At 38.6% G+C, this 18490-nt stretch overlaps 1 protein-coding gene across 1 annotated transcript in view; it reads right to left on the bottom strand.

Annotated features, from left to right (window-relative positions):
• Positions 1 to 3707: 3707 nt before the first annotated feature.
• Positions 3708 to 18490, bottom strand: part of TDRD1 (tudor domain containing 1) — a 47521-nt gene continuing 32738 nt past the window's right edge. The window contains exons 16-24 of the mRNA XM_033182038.1: positions 15269 to 15379; positions 14349 to 14519; positions 12072 to 12347; positions 11418 to 11537; positions 10195 to 10311; positions 6659 to 6826; positions 5248 to 5475; positions 4599 to 4645; positions 3708 to 4517 (exon numbers count right to left, since the gene is read on the bottom strand). Coding sequence (XP_033037929.1) covers positions 4425 to 4517; positions 4599 to 4645; positions 5248 to 5475; positions 6659 to 6826; positions 10195 to 10311; positions 11418 to 11537; positions 12072 to 12347; positions 14349 to 14519; positions 15269 to 15379 — 1331 coding nt within the window. The 3' untranslated portion in view covers positions 3708 to 4424. The remainder of the gene's footprint in view (positions 4518 to 4598; positions 4646 to 5247; positions 5476 to 6658; positions 6827 to 10194; positions 10312 to 11417; positions 11538 to 12071; positions 12348 to 14348; positions 14520 to 15268; positions 15380 to 18490) is intronic.

The raw sequence follows: 18490 nt of genomic DNA on the forward strand, positions 1-18490 counted from the left end.
GCTGGTTGGGAAGTGAAATAATTTTATTGGGCAAAGCAGCGTGAACTTTTATCTAACAGAAGCACATCAGTGTTTTAACAACTTTTTACATGAGGAAATATTCCATTTAACAGATTAGACAACATACATTGCCAGTAAAAGCAAAAAAAAAAAAAGTATCTTTTAAGTATTTGCTATGAGTTGGTGAGAAACATCTTAGGTTTCATAGTCTGAGAGTTAAATTACAAAAAAATTCAAACTTTGGGGTTGGCAGGAAAGTCAGCTGGCCCATAATTCTGCATATGTGTGGTTTAGGAGAATTTGAGATTATTTTATATGCTTCAGGAAAAATATATACTCTTTTTTTTTAAACCTTAAACTGATAAATGTATTTGGGTTTCAGAAACAGTAAATTCTATCTACAACAACAAAAATCTAACTAGCTACAGATTTCTAACTGTGTGGACACAGCAGTAGAAGGAACATCAAGTTCCCTCTCCAGTTAGAGTGGTCCAGAGGTCAGACTCTGTGCCCAAAGGCCGAAAGAAAAGTAATCCAATTAAGGACGGAGAGAAAGAAATTGATGACCTCCGAGTCAACAGGAAAAGAGAGGGTAACAAAACATGAAAGCAAGGGACATTATGTGGAAGAGGCAGAGGACAGAGAATGCAGGGAATATTGCAAAATATTTCAAATGGACAGAAAATAAAACTCATATTCACTAACTACTTATTTTTTCTTTTTTTAAAGACAAAATCTGTCGCCCAGGCTGGAGTGCAGTGGCGCTATCATAGCTCACTGTAACCTTCAACTCCTGGCCTCAAGGGATCCTCCCACCTCAGCCTCCCAAAGTGCTGGGTGTGAGCCACCACACCTGGCCCTTCCTTCAGTATCTTTAAGTAATAAAGTTACATATATAGTAGAAAGCCACTATGTATTCCTTGCCAGTATTCTCATAGATTTGGTATGAATTTTTTATGTAATACTCCTTTGGTGGGAGGAAAATAAAAACCACCAACCTAATAGGAGAATGGCAGGCAGGCAAAAACAGAGGCATAGAAGGTCATTACAGAGAAAGAGGACAAAAAAAGGTTCCCATAAAGAAAAAAACCAGGTGCTGTACTTTCTCTCCTAAAGCTAGCCTTTGCTGTTTCCTGTCTCATAAGGGTTTACCTCCAAGAGAGGCTGTTTCTGAAAAACAAAAAAATCAACTATCATTATGCCTTATACAAAAACTCAATTGCTATGGCTTTTAATTTCAAATACAAGCAAACCAAATATTCACTTTTAACTGAAATTATGCATTTGTCAGACCTGTCAGTTAAGAAAATTAACCACCACAATAACATAGCATAATATATGCTAAGTATAGCTGTTTATATTCCTCTTCACAAATATAACATACAGTTGTTCACGCTCTCCTTATAAATAAAAGGTATCTGACACTAACTTGTGTGTTGAAACATCACTTGAGCAACAGATTACAGAGGATTTTATGTTCTTATCGCCACCGCACTTCTGTTTTAGCAATTTTACAATTAAATTAACAAATTAACAATTAAATCTCTCCAGAGAGATGATGAAATACATGTGTTTGTCTTTTATTTATTTTTTTTATACAGGGTCTCATTCTGTTGCCCAAGCTGGAGTGCAGTGGCACCATCTTGGCTCCTGGGTTCAAGCAATTCTCCTGCCTCAGCCTCCCCAGTAGCTGGGACTACAGGTGTGTGCCACCTTACCTGGCTAATTCTGTATTTTTTTTGGTAGAGATGAAGTTTCACCATATGGGCCAGGCTGGTCTCAAACTCCTCGGCCTCATGCGATCTGCCCACCTCAGCCTCCCAAAGTGCTGGGATTACAGGCCTGAGCCACCATGCCTGGCCAAAATACTTATTTACACCCATTCTACCTCAAATAATTTAAAGGAGTAAATATTCAGCTCTATTTTCACCACAATGAAGTAATGCTTAAGCAACCTTGTACATTGTTTTTTCCTAATAATATAACCCTCTAGTTTCATGCCCTATGGAACTGATCTGATCTAAAAGGATACTGTACAGGTAGCAGCTAAGGGAAGTTGAGAGAACTGTTTTGAGTTGTAAGACCTAGTTTCAGCCTGTGCGTGATTTTGTACAGTCTTGTAACCCTCTCTGAGCCTCAGCTTCCTTAACTGTAAAATGGGTCCTACTTTCTTTTCAAGGGTATTGTGAAGATTAAGTATGTGAGTAGATGTAAAAGTGCTTTGTAAATATGCACTACCCAAACACAAGGTATTACACTGTATTCAAATGTAAATAAAATATCTATTTATTCCCACAGTAAGGGAAAATCCAGTTCAACTACTATGCTTTATATCAAATTTTCTTTTGAAAGCTACTAAACCCTATCTTAAATCGATCGAGAAACAATGAACTTTTACTTTAAGTTGTATGTGTAAGCACTTTCAATATCCTTAGGAAAAAGGCCTATTACACACATAGGAAGAACATACAGGCCAACCAACTTGGTTAAAAATGTAACGACTTGGTGGCCGGGCACAGTGGCTCATGCCTGTAATCCCAGCAATTTGGGAGGCCAAGACGGGCGGATCATGAGGTCAGGAGATCGAGACCATCCTGGCTAACACCGTGAAACCCCGTCTCTACTTCTCTACTAAAAATACAAAAAAATTAGCTGGGCATGGTGGTGGGCACCTGTAGTCCCAGCTACTAAGGAGGCTGAGGCAGGAGAATGGCGTGAACCCGGGAGGCGGAGGTTGCAGTGAGCCGAGATCGCACCACTGCACTCTCAGCCTGGGCGACAGCAAGACTTCGTCTAAGAAAAAAAAAAAAAAAACAACTATATAAAATGACTTGGTACTAGGACTAAATTCCAGAAATCCATGTCATTGCATGTTCCTTAATCTATGAAATTAAAATCACCATTAGGTTTAAGATTAGCCAGACGTGGCAGTGTGCACCTGTAGTCCTACCTACTCGGGAGACTGAGGTGGGAGAATGGCATGAACCTGGGAGGCAGGGGTTTGCAGTGAGCCGAGATCACACCATTGCACTCCAGCCTGGGTGACAGAGGGTAACAGAGCAAGACTCCATCTCCAAAAAAAAAGATTAAGATTTTAAGCTCAAACACACAAAACAGTATTAAGACAATGTATTAGAAAGGATTGAAAGTTGTAATAACCCAAAATGCGTAAAAGGAAACTTAAGAATCAAGATAGTTGATCCTGTATTAATTACATTTAGCTTATAATTCAGTTGACCTTTCTTAAAAAACAAAGAAACCATCTATTACCACATGAAAGATTTGTTTTAACACAGTTGGTTCCTGAGTCACTACACCCAAAAAAGATTCATGAAGAGTAATACAGCCACCTCTCGAACTATTTCCAGTCTAACATAAACTTGTTAACCAACAAAAGTTCCTTTGTTTTTGGCTGGAACTACAACTCAACGTGGTGAGGAGGACAACTTTATTCTGAGATTAGAAGTTGCTTTTGGTTGTGTTTTTTTTTTGTTTTTTTTTGAGACAAAGTCTTACTCTGTCACCCAGCCTGGAGTATAGTAGCACAGTCTTGGCTCATTGCAACCTCCACCTCCTGGATTCAAGTGATTCTGCTGTCTCAGCCTCCCAAGTAGCTACGATATAACAGGTGTGTACCACCACACCCAGCTATTTTTGTATTTTAAGTAGAAACAGTGTTTTGCCATGTTGGCCAGGCTGGCTTCGAACTCCTGGGCTCAGGTAATCTGCCTGCCTCAGCCTCCCAAAGTGCTGGGATTACAGGCGTGAGCCACCACCCCCAGCCCTGATCACAAGTTCTAACTGGCTCTTAACCAAAAATGTAATTCTGAGAGCCATCTTACAACGAAGGATCCCAGACATTTTAAAAAAAGGGGGTGGAGGGGAAGGAACACTGGTTTAAAACTCACCAGTATGTTCTTCAGACACTAGAATCACCACAGCCAAAAGCAGGCAGTATGTTTTGTTTTGAAATGAAAAATACCCTCAGTGCAGCCCACTTTCTGTTCCTGGCCCTTCAGATACCCCTCACAAAAAGTGCTAAACATATTTACAGCAATGTGCACAAGTGAGAGCTGAGTTAATTTCAAATCTAGACAAAAGATCTGAGGCTAAGCTTTATGTCACAACAAGTTTTACAAGTCCCTCCACGTATCAGTAACATAGGCATTCTTAAAATCCAACAACAGTAAGGAAAGGCTATCACAACTGGAATACCCCTGGGGGTTCAGTTCTGTTAGCAGTGGCAAAGGAAAACGATCAGGTAAACCTATAAGAACAGCAGAAGCATTATGACCAAACCTCAGGTCATTAAATCACAAAAGTACAGCCTTACAATAGGTTTCACTCCGTGAGCTCTATCCTGACAATATGCCTGAAGATGTCCTGTTGGTGATCATAAAAGAGGCGAAAACATACAATTTAACTTACTTTTTTAACAGTTTTTTCATTTCAATGAAGTTATTTTGATTTGTTGAATTGTTTAAGAGGAAAAGAAGAATATGTTCATGTTTTTCAACCTGTGGGTGAAAAAGAAACCATATGATTTAATTTCTAAAAACGTTAAGAGTATAATTTCACTTAAAGGAAATGTTACCTACTTGTTTCTGTAACTCTGTGCAGCAGCACCTCATGCTATACATCTTTTCTAAAAGCACAAGAAAAATAAGCCATTAGGTAACATATAATGTAAAGAAGAAACTTGGGAGTCTAAACATACAGATAGCTCTCCCCCTTGCACATGGGTTCCGACTACAGAGACCTGGATGGATCCATTTGGGCTCTGAGACGATCCACTACCGTGGTCTGAATTTGACCACATTAACAACCCATGTCTCCAAGGCTTCGGCTGTCTATCATCTCTCTTTTTGGTTGAGGCCAGGTCTGTCAAACATACATCTTATGAAGCACCAAGAAGATGGAATCTCAAAACTATGACTTCTTTTGATCAGGATAAAAGTAAATTGGAAATAAGGACATGCAGAATGCCTGGCATTTTCAAAGCCCTTGGTGTCAATTCCCACAGCAGTGCTGACAAGTCTGATCTAAGGACTATCTGGACTCGGAGGACTGCCTCCATCAAGGCGGTCCTCCCAGGCAGCCAATGGGAATCAGAATCCCACCACTGGATTTGTGGAGGAGGAGGAGACAGTATGGCACAGGGAGTGAGAAAAGGTCAAGTCAACTAAACTGATTATCTCTTATTCCTCACACTTAACATCCGTTATTAATAACACTTGAAAAGAATACCTCTATTTAAAGCACTCTGCCCTTGAGGTGTGATGTTTTTTGCCAGACCAAACGTCACCAGCTTATCAGCTACATCGACAGTCCCATTCTCAGAACATTTCTCAACTGACACTGTATGGACATTCTTTGTAATTCCTTTCACAGAAAGCATTACATTCTGATTCAACATGAAATTTTTTAACAGCATTATTATTAATTGAGAAGAGCTTCCATTCAATTCCATTAACCCTGGAAAAAATGGATATTATAGTCTTTTAGTCCCTTTTATTTTTTTTATTTTTTTTTTTTTTGAGACGGAGTCTCGCTCTATCGCCCAGGCTGGAGTGCAGTGGCCGGATCTCAGCTCACTGCAAGCTCCGCCTCCCGGGTTTACGCCATTCTCCTGCCTCAGCCTCCCGAGTAGCTGGGACTACAGGCGCCCGCCATGTCGCCCGGCTAGTTTTTTGTATTTTTTAGTAGAGACGGGGTTTCACCGTGTTCGCCAGGATGGTCTTGATCTCCCGACCTCGTGATCCGCCCGTCTCGGCCTCCCAAAGTGCTGGGATTACAGGCTTGAGCCACCGCGCCCGGCCTAGTCCCTTTTAAAAAGATACAATTTGGATAAATTATCTAATAATAATAAGCAAAAGGCTTACTGGACTTCAGCTGGATTTAGGTATGCTTTGATGTACTACTGCTGTTGCATTACAAAAGGCAAATTTATTCAATACATATTTATTGATCCCCTAACAAGGCATCAAGCACTAATCTTGGACTAGAGGGCACGAAACAGACACATCTGTCCTTCATATATTTCTACAGGAGAAACAAACAACAAAGAGAATTTTCCAACTCTGAGTCAAAACCTAAGAGGACCATGAAGCAACTGGTATGGTATTATCTGCAAGTCCTCTGCATAAGGACATCAGGAGCGACAGTAAAAAGCTACTTTAAGTAGTTTTGTTCACTTTATTCAAATTTCAACTAAGGAGCTGAATATATGAAGATTTATTATGCATAAGGTAGCCAAAAATGGTGTCATCTGAATGCCTTTAGTCCCTAAAGAGATGTGACAAAGCAGAAAGACCCCAAATGAGAGGTCAGACACCCTGGTTCACAGACACCAGACACCCTGTTTCACATCCTGGCCCTGCCACTTATTAGCTTAGCAACCAGGGCCAAAACCACATCTCTGAACCCTGGCCCTCTGAAATTAATCTATAAAACAAAGACTGATTGAGTACAGTTTTTGTGAGAATTCGATAAAGAATAAAGAATATGAAACTGATTTGAAAATTCTTAATATTTAATAACATTAAGGCAGTTACTGGAAATATCCATTTGATTCAGACTTAGAGCTAGGAAACACAAAGAGGAAAAAAAAAGAAACAAAACCCAGACACCTAAATTGGAAAGTGACTTAGCTGTCTACCTTCAAGTGAACATCTAATAATTTGGAAAGGAAGTGCCAGGTGGCTAGAGGTGATTGGTTGCACTCTGCAAAGAGGCACGGTTTCAATGTTTCCATAGTCTGCATAGAGCACTTCCACATCAGTGTCTGATGTCCCCAGAACAACTGCACGATACCAAAAATCATCACCTGAAAATAGAATGAAATCTCAGGTAAGAACTTACAGTCAGTGACTCTTCCTACTTTAAGATGGTTATTCATAGTTATATTTACTTCACTTAAAAATCCATGCCAAAATTTCTGGTTAGACTTCAAATTAAATATAAGTATTTACCTCTACACTCCTATAAAAAATGTAATAGAATTTTTTTCTTTCTTTTTGAGATAGGGTCTGGCTTTGTAGCCCAGGCTGGAGTGCAGTGACACAATCTTGGCTTGCTGTAACCTCCACCTCCCAGGCTCAAGCGATCCTCTCACCTAAGCTTATCGAGTAGCTGGGACTACAGGTATACACCACCATGCCCAGCTAATTTTTTATTCTTGGTAGAGATAGGGTCTTGCCATGCTGCCCAGGCTGGTCTTGAACTCCTGAACTCAAGCTATCCTACTGCCTCAGCCTCCCAAAGTGTTGGGATTACAGGCATGAGCCACTGCGCCCAATCCCTAACAGGATTTTTTTAAATGTGTAAAACCACAAGAATAGAGAACAAGAGAAAAGACCACAGAATATTGGAAGCTGGAAAGCAGATGCCTGAATGAAAATGATTTAATAGAGCCATGGTAGCTCAACCAAAGTTGGCAATGGGGAAGCCAAGAAGCATCCCAGCTCGCATCACAAATCCCCAATCCCTAAAGTCTCAACGATTGGTGTTACTCATTCAACATTAGGAGTTAAGATGGAGTTGGAAATGAAGATTGGCCAAGGAAGCAGAGTTACTTGCAAAGACAGCTGAACAGGCTTTGATTCATACACTTATTTACATATAACACCTATTTTTAAGTTGCTAAAGAGAATGGTGAGCTTTACATTCCCATGTTTTAATGATGCTTCTACTTGAGGGCAGAAGACTGGAGGTTTCCTCTCCAGAGACAATGAACTACAGAGGCCATGGACTGGAGAGCGTGAGGCAGAGCAGACCAGGGAGAGTTTAACACTGGCGGGCAAGCTGTGCACTCCAGGCAGGAGGCAACCAGCCCATGTGACAGCCCATCAAGATGGCAACACCGGGAGTCTGCAGTCAAATGGCAGAGCCAGATCACCCACAGTGAAGGCCACCAGTGGATAAGCCCCTGCCCACTCTCAAAGCAACTTCCCAGTAACTTCTCAGTGCCCCATCTTAAATACAGGCACAGCACAGTATCACCAGAGATTTCCAGAAAGCCTCTAAGAGGAGACCAAAACAAAACAGGACCTTAGGGAAACCAAGGCAAAGGAGGAAGATGACAATGAACATTAGAAGACTGACAGTAATATCCTTGGAGAAATGACATTCCACCCTTGAAAGAACAGGGTAGTATTAAAACACATACACATGAAAAACCAAAAAAAAAGCTATTGAAATTAAAAATGTGCTGGAAATGAAAACCTAAATTTAAAAAGTTGGAAGGCGAAATTGAGGAAATCTCTTTAAAAACAAAAAAGATGAAAGAGAGAAGAGGACATTTAGCAGAAGAGTCCAAATTAAGCATTAGAAGACTTGGAGCTCCTAACTGAACAGAAAACAAAAGAAACTAAAAGCATTAATTCTGGAAAGTTTCTCAAACTGAAACTCATGAATTTCCAGACTTAAGGGGTCCACCCACTGAGTGCCCAGCAAAATAGTAGAAAAAGAAACACCATACTAAGGTCATATCATAAATTTCACAACAGGTGAAGAAAACACTAACTGTTCCAGAAAGGGGGAAAAAACATACGAAGTTTGTGGAATCCAGAATAACATTAATCTTTTGACCAGAAACACCAACAGCTAAAACACAATAAAAGCAGTGCCTTCAAAACTGTAAGGGAAAAACCATTTCCAATCTAGAATTCTGTATCCAGGCAACCTATCAATTAACGATTAGGCTAAAGACTTTTTCAAACATGGGAGGTAACAGAAAATTTGTCTTACATGCACCTTTTCTCAGCTTCTGGAGGACAGGATCCACCCAAATACTGGAGTAAACAAAAGGGAAGCCAGGGATCCAAAAAACAAAGTGGGAAGAGGGAGGAAGAAATCTAGCTAACACGGTGTCGGGGGCAGAAGCACCATCCAGGAAAGAAGACGGTCAGGGCTGAAACGATCTCAGCATGGTGAAGAAAAACCCAGGATAACAGCTCAGGTCTGGAGGACAAGCAGCCTGTGCAGAAGCAGACTGGAAGGCTGAAGATGCCTCCAATATAATAATAGTTGATAAAGTACATATCGTGTTCTTTGCGGGAATTTGTACTAATGCAGAGCACTAGAAATAATTAGTGAAAGTCTATAGAACACTAACAACAAAAGTGGCAAAAGACAATGTAACTGTAATACGCTACACAGCTCAGCTGTGAACAGTGCTCATGCAGTCCTAATGAAGTAAGGCAGAATACTTACAGAACCAAAAATTATGATTTATCCTGGGAAGAAAGGGAAAGTGTAGATCCAGTTCTCATACAAAAGAAAAACAAAACTATGCGTGATATCTGCAAGACCATGAAATTTGAAGGTCCCTAACTTGTGCCCCCCGAACAAAAGCAATTTGATGCCCATCTAACCACAAAAATGCCTTTGTGAGAGGTTTGGGATCCAGATGGGGGTTCTGAAATGCCACTGGAGCCCAAGATTGAGGAAGGCTCTTTGAGAAGGCAGGCCCATGCCCCAATGCAAACTTTCAAGACCCTGTTCCTAGCTACTGACTGGAAGCAGCCCTGTCCCCAAGTGATCTCAGCTCTTGGCCCATGTGGCTGCCATCCTGCCACCAGCCATCCTGCCACTAGCCACCTCTGCCCAGGGACTGGCAGGAGCCATGCTTATCCATGACCCCCAGTAACAGGCCTGCCAATTGGACCTGAGTGCAGACCATGAAGCAGCACTGTAACCTGGCTCCGCTTCCACTTAACCTTGATCCCCGAAGCAAATCCAAGTGTTATTTATATTAGCATAGGAAATTTGTTAAAAAGAGATATTAAAATGGAGAATGATCAAAGTATACCCTCATCAACGAGCCTGACTCCGAGGCATTTCATCCTTTTTTAGTACATTCACATATGGAACCCTATGAATTCTTTGCAACCCCTCCATAAATAAATGTAATGTGACTGATCCATTAGAATAGTGTGATTATCTCGAGCTGGTTATCTGTAAGTACTGACAGATTTGTAGAAATCTACCTATATCCTTGCCTAAAAATAATCTATATAGAATCGAAAAGCTGAATGACCAATATATGAATTAAATCCACAACACTGCCTTCCTTAATTTCTCTCCCTAAACCAAATGAAATATGCAGCTAAAATACCAAAATCTACATAGTATCATGTAAAAGAAAACAGACTAAATACCTTTCCTCTAATATTTTCCCTAAAACAACCTTACTTGTGTATTTGGCACAGCATGCGTCTCCAATTCTTGGTCTATAGGGTGGTCGACTTTTCGGAGCATTGCAGTATTCTAGTAATTCAGCTGTCAATATGCACAGCTTTTCCTGATTTTCTAAAATATACAAAAGCAATCTTTTGTGAAGAAAATTTCCAATGCTACTATTAACAGTATACAAAAGAATGGCAAGTCTAATCAATCAAAAAACCCTGTGTATTAAAATATGCATACTGAAAATATATACATGTATATAAAATATATATTATATTTGAAAATAAATATACCCACTATTGGTTGCTATTTGCAGAAGGTATGCAATCAATACTGGGAGGGGGCAGAGAGGAAGCCTCCAGTGGATCAACTGCTTGATCAGGGTGGTTATACTGGTTTGCTCACTCTGTGAAAACTTACTAAGTTGTATTTTTACAATTGTTTAGTGTACTTCTCACAGTGAGTGCTATACTTAATAAAATTATCCTCAATAGCATTTCCAATTAATCATACCACATGTTGTCAGAATCAAATAACCCTAAGCTCCTGCTTTTTAGTCACAGAATAAAGATCATTTTGTAGTATTAGAGATAAATTTAAGAGCAGTTATTGGCATTACCACAGTTCTAACTTTGAAAATTTCAAACAAAAGGTTCATTTTTTTCAGCTTTAAAAGTGCCTGCAAATTATTCTAAAAAGCACTCAGCTTGCACTAACTCATCTTCAGATACTACAAGGATAAAGTCATATACATTTAAGAGATTCCTTAATTGTAACTTCCAAGAAAGAACAAAAGAAAATTAAAAATAAATTTTTATATGCAACTTTTCTTCAAGATTCGTTCTAGTATGAAACATCTAAGTCTCTAAGGTGTAGTAAAGCTATGATTACGAATGGATTACAAAGTCTTTCGATATATCTAAAGCACTAAATATGATTCAACATAGATAACGTGTTTTTAAACAAGAAATTATACAGTAATTAAGGACACTTTTGTTAAAAAAGCTGTAGACCAGGCTACTGGGCAGGCAGGTGCTGCCTGTAGTAGGGCTTCCCTTCATGTTCCCACTCGTGTTTTGTAACTAAATTGGCCTTAAGTGTTATGATCAGTTCTTCCTTAAAACAGTGAGCCTCTTCTCCCCTTCATTTCCTAAGGAATTCAAGACTGGCACTTCCATTTTACAGTTTAAAAGATGAGCATAAATATTTCTCAAATTTTGGTTTCTTACCTGGCATCCCGTTTGGTAGAGCATAAAACAAGTTTGGGCTTATGATTTCTAATACATTTGCTTGCACAGTTTTATTAACTGGCAATTCTATCGTCTTCCATTGCTCAGCTGAAGCGGTAGCTGGAGGCATACAAAACACAGGTCTCACACATGGAATAAAAAAAAAATGTACTGTTGTTTTCCTCAGTAACATATTTAATTCAATCATTTGTTCATCAATTGATTATCAACATTTCCAAATCCCCAAAATAAAAATCTGTATTTTCACAAAACAATCTATTCCATTTGAGGGATTGTGTGGGCAGTACAAAAAAGTTCAGTCTACAATGAAATCCTTGAACTATTACACTCCTATAGGGTATTTCTCTATATTTCCATCTCTGTCAAATATTTAATATAATTCTTACAATTTACTCAAGCTTCTAAGGGAGATTATCTCTGTATGATACATGTTTATCTGATAATTACATTGAAAGGAATGTTTGTTCAATAAAATAATTATCTTTCAATAATACAATTAATATTAACCTACTAATCTATGTCTGTAAAGCCTATCTCTACAGGAAAATTGTCATTTATGATGGAAAAATTTTCATAGTCTCTGAGAGCAAAGAATAACAAATTTAAACAAATAATATGGTTTTAAAATGTTACCTTGAAGTCCCTGCACATGACCTTGAAGTTCATGTTTATTAACAAGTCTGTCATTTGGTAAGTCTTTATGTGGTGAAGCAGATTTTAAAACCAGATGTTCATCAATCAGAACATCACTGATTATTCTGGGATAACAAGTGGAAAGATCAGTGAGTTCAACTCCTGTCCCATTTTCAGTGACTTCAACCACTCTGGCTTGCAATTTTACCCCAGCAACACACATCCGGAATCTTGTTATGGCTTCTTCAGACCAATGTTTGTTTCTAGACTGTATATCTGGAAAATAAGGACAGCAGTAAAAAGAATCCTATGCACAAGCTTCAGTTTTGCTTTAGTAGTACCCGTACCCAGGACCAGGTCTTTGCCAAGTTTGCTTTCAGGTCAGCAAACCTGAGTATCTTCAATATTCAATTACACACCTACATCTTGCATGCCTGACTTACGGATAATGCATTTACTAATACACTCTAGGGTTTTTAGGAGGCTCAGAATCTTTCCTTACTTTCTCTGCTAACATATCTTTACCTGGCATTTTCCAATAGAAAAAGGAGTACTGTTTTAGAATTCACCATCATGTTCTGTTATGTATAAAATCATGAGTTAACCATTATGCTCGTAGAAGATGTCAGCTGATATACTGCCACTTTTGTGGACAGCTTTCTAGTAACATCAAAATGTTTTTCATTATGTAAGCAAAAATTATTTTTCTTGGATAACTTTGGCTTACACCCTTGTTTTCTTAGCAGCAATTTTCAAACTTGAACATGTATCTCAACCACCTAGAGACCTTGTTAAAACACAGACTGTGGGGCCCTACCCAGAGTCTCTAATTTTGGTAGGTCTGGTCTAGGGTGGGGGCTGAGAATCTGTAGTTATTAACAAGTTCCCATGTTGATGTTGCTGGTTTGGAGGCCATAATTTAAGCAGCGCTGGAATAAAATATAGTAATTAAGAACAATAATCTGGGCTGGGCACAGTGGCTCATGCCTGTAATCCCAGCACTTTGGGAAGTGGAGGCAGGCGGATCACCTGAGGTCAGGATTTCAAGACCAGCCTGACCAACATGGAGAAATCCCGTCTCTACTAAAAATACAAAAAATTAGTCGGGCATGGTGGCATATGCCTGTAATCCCCGCTACTCAGGAGGCTGATGATGGAGGAGAACCGCTTGAACCCGGGAGGCAGAGGTTGCAGTGAGTCGAGATTGCGCCATTGCACTCCAGCCTGGGCAAGAAGAGTGAAACCTCATCACAAAAGAAAGAAAGAAAAAAAAAACCCAACAATCTGAAACATATTGTAAAATAAATAGAAACAGACTAGCAGAAGAAATAAATCCATCTGTGCTGCCTGACTTACCACTGTTCACATTTTGGAATCCAACCACCCACACTTTTTATGTGCAGATGTCCAAAATACACACATGCACATATACACATATTCTCTCATATAATCTATTCTAAAGTTTTTATAATAACTGCTACTATAGGTATAATGCCAAGCACTGTTAAGTGCTTTATATTTTTCTCTTAACAACTCGTTGAGTAAGGTAGGAATAACTTTCAGATAAGGAAACAGAAGCACAGCAAGTTTAAATAATTTGTCTAAACATCTCATAGACAGCAAGCAGCAGTTGGCTCTGAAGTCTGTTGTCTTCATCACAACACTCTTTTATAACCTGTTTTCTTCACTTAAATCATGAGCAATTCTTCATATCAATAACACATATTTAACATCATCCATAATGACTGTGCAATAGACAGTTAAACATGCAGAACTTTGGGTGCCAGACCCTGTCCCTAAGCCTTCATTTAATCCTCCCAAAAACCCTACGAAATAAGTACTGTCATTATTCATTTTATGGATCATTTACCCAATCCGCTATTATTGACTATTTATGTTATTTTGTCATTATTAACAGCAGTGTAATAATTTTTTCTGTAACCTACTCTGTGCAATTCCCGGATTTCTCTGGGAAAAATTACTAGGAGGAAATTTACTAAATCAGAAGGTATGAACACTGGAGGTTCTTAAGGAATCCTGCCAATGCCTTCCAGAGGATCAAGGAGTTTTTATTCCCATGGTCAGTAAAGCAGCGGCTTCCCTACTCTGACAACACTGGACATTTTGGCCAATATTGTAAATAAATTTCTAAGTTTTGTAATATGAAGCAGGATCTTCTAACTCACACAAAATGTTACTATTTTAGATATTAACACTTACATTATATGCTGCAAGTATTAGAAAGTAGTTGAGAAAGTTTCTTATGGTATACCATACCTGCTAACCGGCACCGTATCCCCTGAAAGGGGAGGTTTAAAAATGTTGACGATATCATTCGGAGTTCATCTGCAGTAACTTCTTCGATGTTTCCATAATCCACAAAATATACTTTAACATTTCCATTTGGTAAGATTTCCTTGACTAAAGCACGATACCAATTACCATCACCTAGGTTTAACACACAGTTTGTGACATGGAACATTTCCTTTCTATTGGCACTTGAAATACTTATCTTGAAAAAAAGCCACCCTTTGTCTAAAAGCAGGTAATAAATTTGCTTATTTCCCCAAATCATGCCTTTCATTTTTCAAAATTCCAAAATCTCTAGAATGAAAGAAGTCTCAAAATCTATTTTTAGACTATCTCCAAAATGTGTAGTACCATACTTTTACATTTGATATGAATTAAAGATTTCATTCATAACCTATCCAATCAACAGAATGTGAAGGTGAAGGTAAGACTTGAATATACTTGTCAGTTTTGGAGATGTGTAATACTCTTAGCACTAATGGCTCAGATTATTTTACTTGTTATGTGGTAAAATAAGTACTAAATAGTAAAAAAATTATTGTAATGAAGATGTCTCAAATAGATTTTCAAAATAGTGTAAACACTTAGAGTGACAGGAAACACCCTGCCATGAACAGCTCTTCTATGAGCTAACTTATTTTAATATTACCAGAAATTCTGGAAAAAAAAAGCATTAAAATAATGTTTAATGAAGTTTAGGCAACAAAGCATCACTTGGAGGGTCCTTGTTACAAAGAGAAGGAAAAAACATGCCATCGTAAGCATTCATTTAGTCTTGGCCATGAAAAATATTTGCTTAAACATTAAGAAAATGTGCAATAAAATAAGAGTTGAATGTTAAGAAATGTAAGGTTCTAAAAGTCAAGATTACATCAACTGCAACTTACCTGCAAAAAAAGCACAACAAGGTTGTCCTATCTCTGCCTTGAAACCATTAGGTAACTTCTGCTGGCAATGTTCTGCTAATGACTTGTTCAAATCATTCAGTTTCTTTAAAGCTGAAAATAAAATACATATAGGATTAAAAAATTAAGAACAAATTAAAAAATAAACAACATAGATTTTCCTTTAAAGTCAGAAAATGTCTTGATCATAAAAATCACAGGTACTGACCCAAACTACTATTAAGTCTACCCAATGCTTTTCCTTATTAAAAAACCATTGGGCAAATAAGTTACTTAGTTAATACTCTCAATAAACCCAACACCAACGATTTACTGGGCAAAAAGAAACAATTAGAGCGTGATTATCAGTACACTCAAGCATGAACTTTGCAGAGATAAGAAAACAGCATACAAGCCCATACAGATGCTACATAAAAGCTGTCCTGAAAGTGACTTTAATCACTAAATGGATGGCACAGGTAATGTGTAAGAAGTCAGAGCTCACGAGCTCTGCATGCTGGAGGTTTCATAAAGAAATTCGAAGTACACCACATTTGAAGGAGAGGGTATTTCCAGAAGGAAGACATGGCTCTCAGACAAAGGACAGAATTATGAAATTAGGCAACCGAAAGTGGGCAGCAGGCTAGCGAAGCACAGAAGTGGAAAAGTGGCCACTGGAGAGTGACATCGGAGCTGTACCTGAAAAATGCAGACCACGGAGAGCTTCTGAATGCGGAAGGGATCTGAATCACTTAGTAGTAGTAAAAGAAAAGCAAATGCCTTTTCAGTATGTAACAAAGGCTCACTTACTAAAATGGAAAATAAATTCTAATGTTTCAGAAGTTTCGCCTTTCAGATTAGCCTAACTAAAGTTTAAGGACACGCTATAGACAATGATACACTCTGCGCTGGGGTATTGTTTGCCTGGCCTCTGAAGAACACTAGCTCTCAAAAGCACAAACACACATATTCCTTTGACCTAATACTCTAGTTACAATTTCAGCAACTTGTCCCAGGGATCTACTCCTAAAGTAAAAATCACAGTACAAGGATTTGTTTTAGTAATAAAAGCTTGGAAACCACTAATTCTGTATTTATCCACACTTAGTAGTGTGTATTTATCCACACCAAGTAGTATTTATCCACACTTAGGTTAAATCTCACAACTATGGGGTGAGACAGGACTCTATCTCTAGTTTAATGTCCTTATTATCTAGTTTAATGTCCTTATTTAACAAAGAAAAACCAAGATTTGGAAAAGTTAAGATGATGCTCACCAGAATGGCTCAAACAAAAAAGAAAACACACAATGTTTGTGAGGATGTGGAGCAACTAGATGTTAACTTAGGTTAATTAAATTAGGATAAACCCACACAGTGGAATACCACGTAGCCATGAAAAAGAAGAGAGACTAAACAGCAATGTGGTATCACAGAGTGGCTCCTGAACAGAAAAAGGACACTAGTGGAAAATCTAGCAAAAACCAAATAAAGTTTGGAGTTCAGTTAATAGCAATATACCACTGTTGGTCTCTTTGTTGCAACCAATGTGCCATGATCACCTGCTAACTACAGGAGAAGCTGGGTGAGGGGCATACAAGAACTCTATGTACCATCTTTGTGATTTTCTGTAAACTTAAAATTATTCCAGAATAAAAACTTATTTAAAAAGAGACTAGAGAAAACAGTATGTGAACTGATATCCAAAATGTAGTGGAAGAAAAAATGCAAAACTTACCATTTTATACTATTTATAGATATAGAAAAGGATTATATGTACTCATACAAGCATATGTATAGAGTATCTCTGAAAAAAATATTTGGAAAATTGAGAAGAGGAACCAGGAAACTTACTTTCCACTATATACACTTTTGTAACTTTTGAAACATGTTTTCATGTTTCCTTCATCTTTAGAACTTTTAGATGATGTTAGTATAATCACCGACAAAAATAAAAAGGAACTTCAAAATTGTAAATTTTATCCTATATGGAATGGTGGCCTACCCACCAGATGATTCTGAATGAAGAAATGACAAATCTCACAACTATGGGGTCAGACAGGGCCTTAGTTATCTAGTTTAATGTCCTTATTTGACAAAGCAAGGAAAAATAAGGTACAGATAACATGTAACATACAATGGAACACTATGCAGCAAAGAAAAACAAGGTACAGATACATGTAACAATCTCACAGTGGAAGAGGCAGCAGTAAGGCACAGAGGCTCACATAGTGTGTAATTCCATTTCTAGAAAGTTCAAAACCAGGAAGAACTCATCTACGCTATTAGAAAGCAGGATGTTTACTTTTGGGAAAGAGAGAGGAGGTGGCTGGGCGCGGTGGTTCACGCCTGTAATCCCAGCACTTTGGGAGGCTGAGGCAGGCGGATCACGAGGTCAGGAGATCGAGACCATCCTGGCTAACGGTGAAACCCTGTCTCTGCCAAAAATACAAAAGAAAAAAAAAATAGCTGGGCATGGTGGAACGCTCCTATAGTCCCAGCTACTCAGGAGGCTGAGGCAGGAGAATTACTTGAACCTGGGAGGTGGAGGTTGCAGTGAGCCGAGACTGCGGCACTGCACTCAGGCCTGGGCAACAGAGCGAGACTCCATCTCAAAAAAAAAAAGAAAGGAGAGGTAATGATGGGAGGGGATAGGAGGGAAACTTCTGAGATACTGGCAATGTTTTATTGCTTGATTTAGAGGCTGGTTATACAAGTGTGTGGAGATTGTGATAATTCATTATGTTGTACTCCTATATACACATGTATCTATATGTTACATTAATACTTCAATACAAGTTAAATTTGTTTTTTTGTTTGTTTTCCAGAGACAGGGTCTAGCTCTGCTGCCCAGGCTGGAGTGCACTGGTATGATCAAGGCTCACTGCACCCTTGAGTTCTTGGCCTCATCATCCTCTTGCCTCAGCCTCCCAGTGTTGGGATTATAGGAGTGAGCCACTATACTAGGCCGAATTAATTTCTGTAAATGAATTTAGGAGATACTCTATGACATGTAAACTGGTTTAAATATAAAGAGGCATTGTTGAAAACAGAAATAGTGGCTTAAAAGAGAACAAAAGCTAACTACGTATAACCAAATCTTTCTTGGAAATACAAATACCCACTTGGCCCTTCTTGGAAAGAGGTACTTTTATCACTCGGTAACAAACGCCTGTGAAGTTAGTATCTATGCCAATGTCTTTGTAAAAAGAAACAAACGACAAGG

The sequence above is a fragment of the Trachypithecus francoisi genome, unplaced genomic scaffold (assembly GCF_009764315.1).
Source record: "Trachypithecus francoisi isolate TF-2019V2 unplaced genomic scaffold, Tfra_2.0 Contig01579, whole genome shotgun sequence".
NCBI lineage: Eukaryota > Metazoa > Chordata > Mammalia > Primates > Cercopithecidae > Trachypithecus > Trachypithecus francoisi.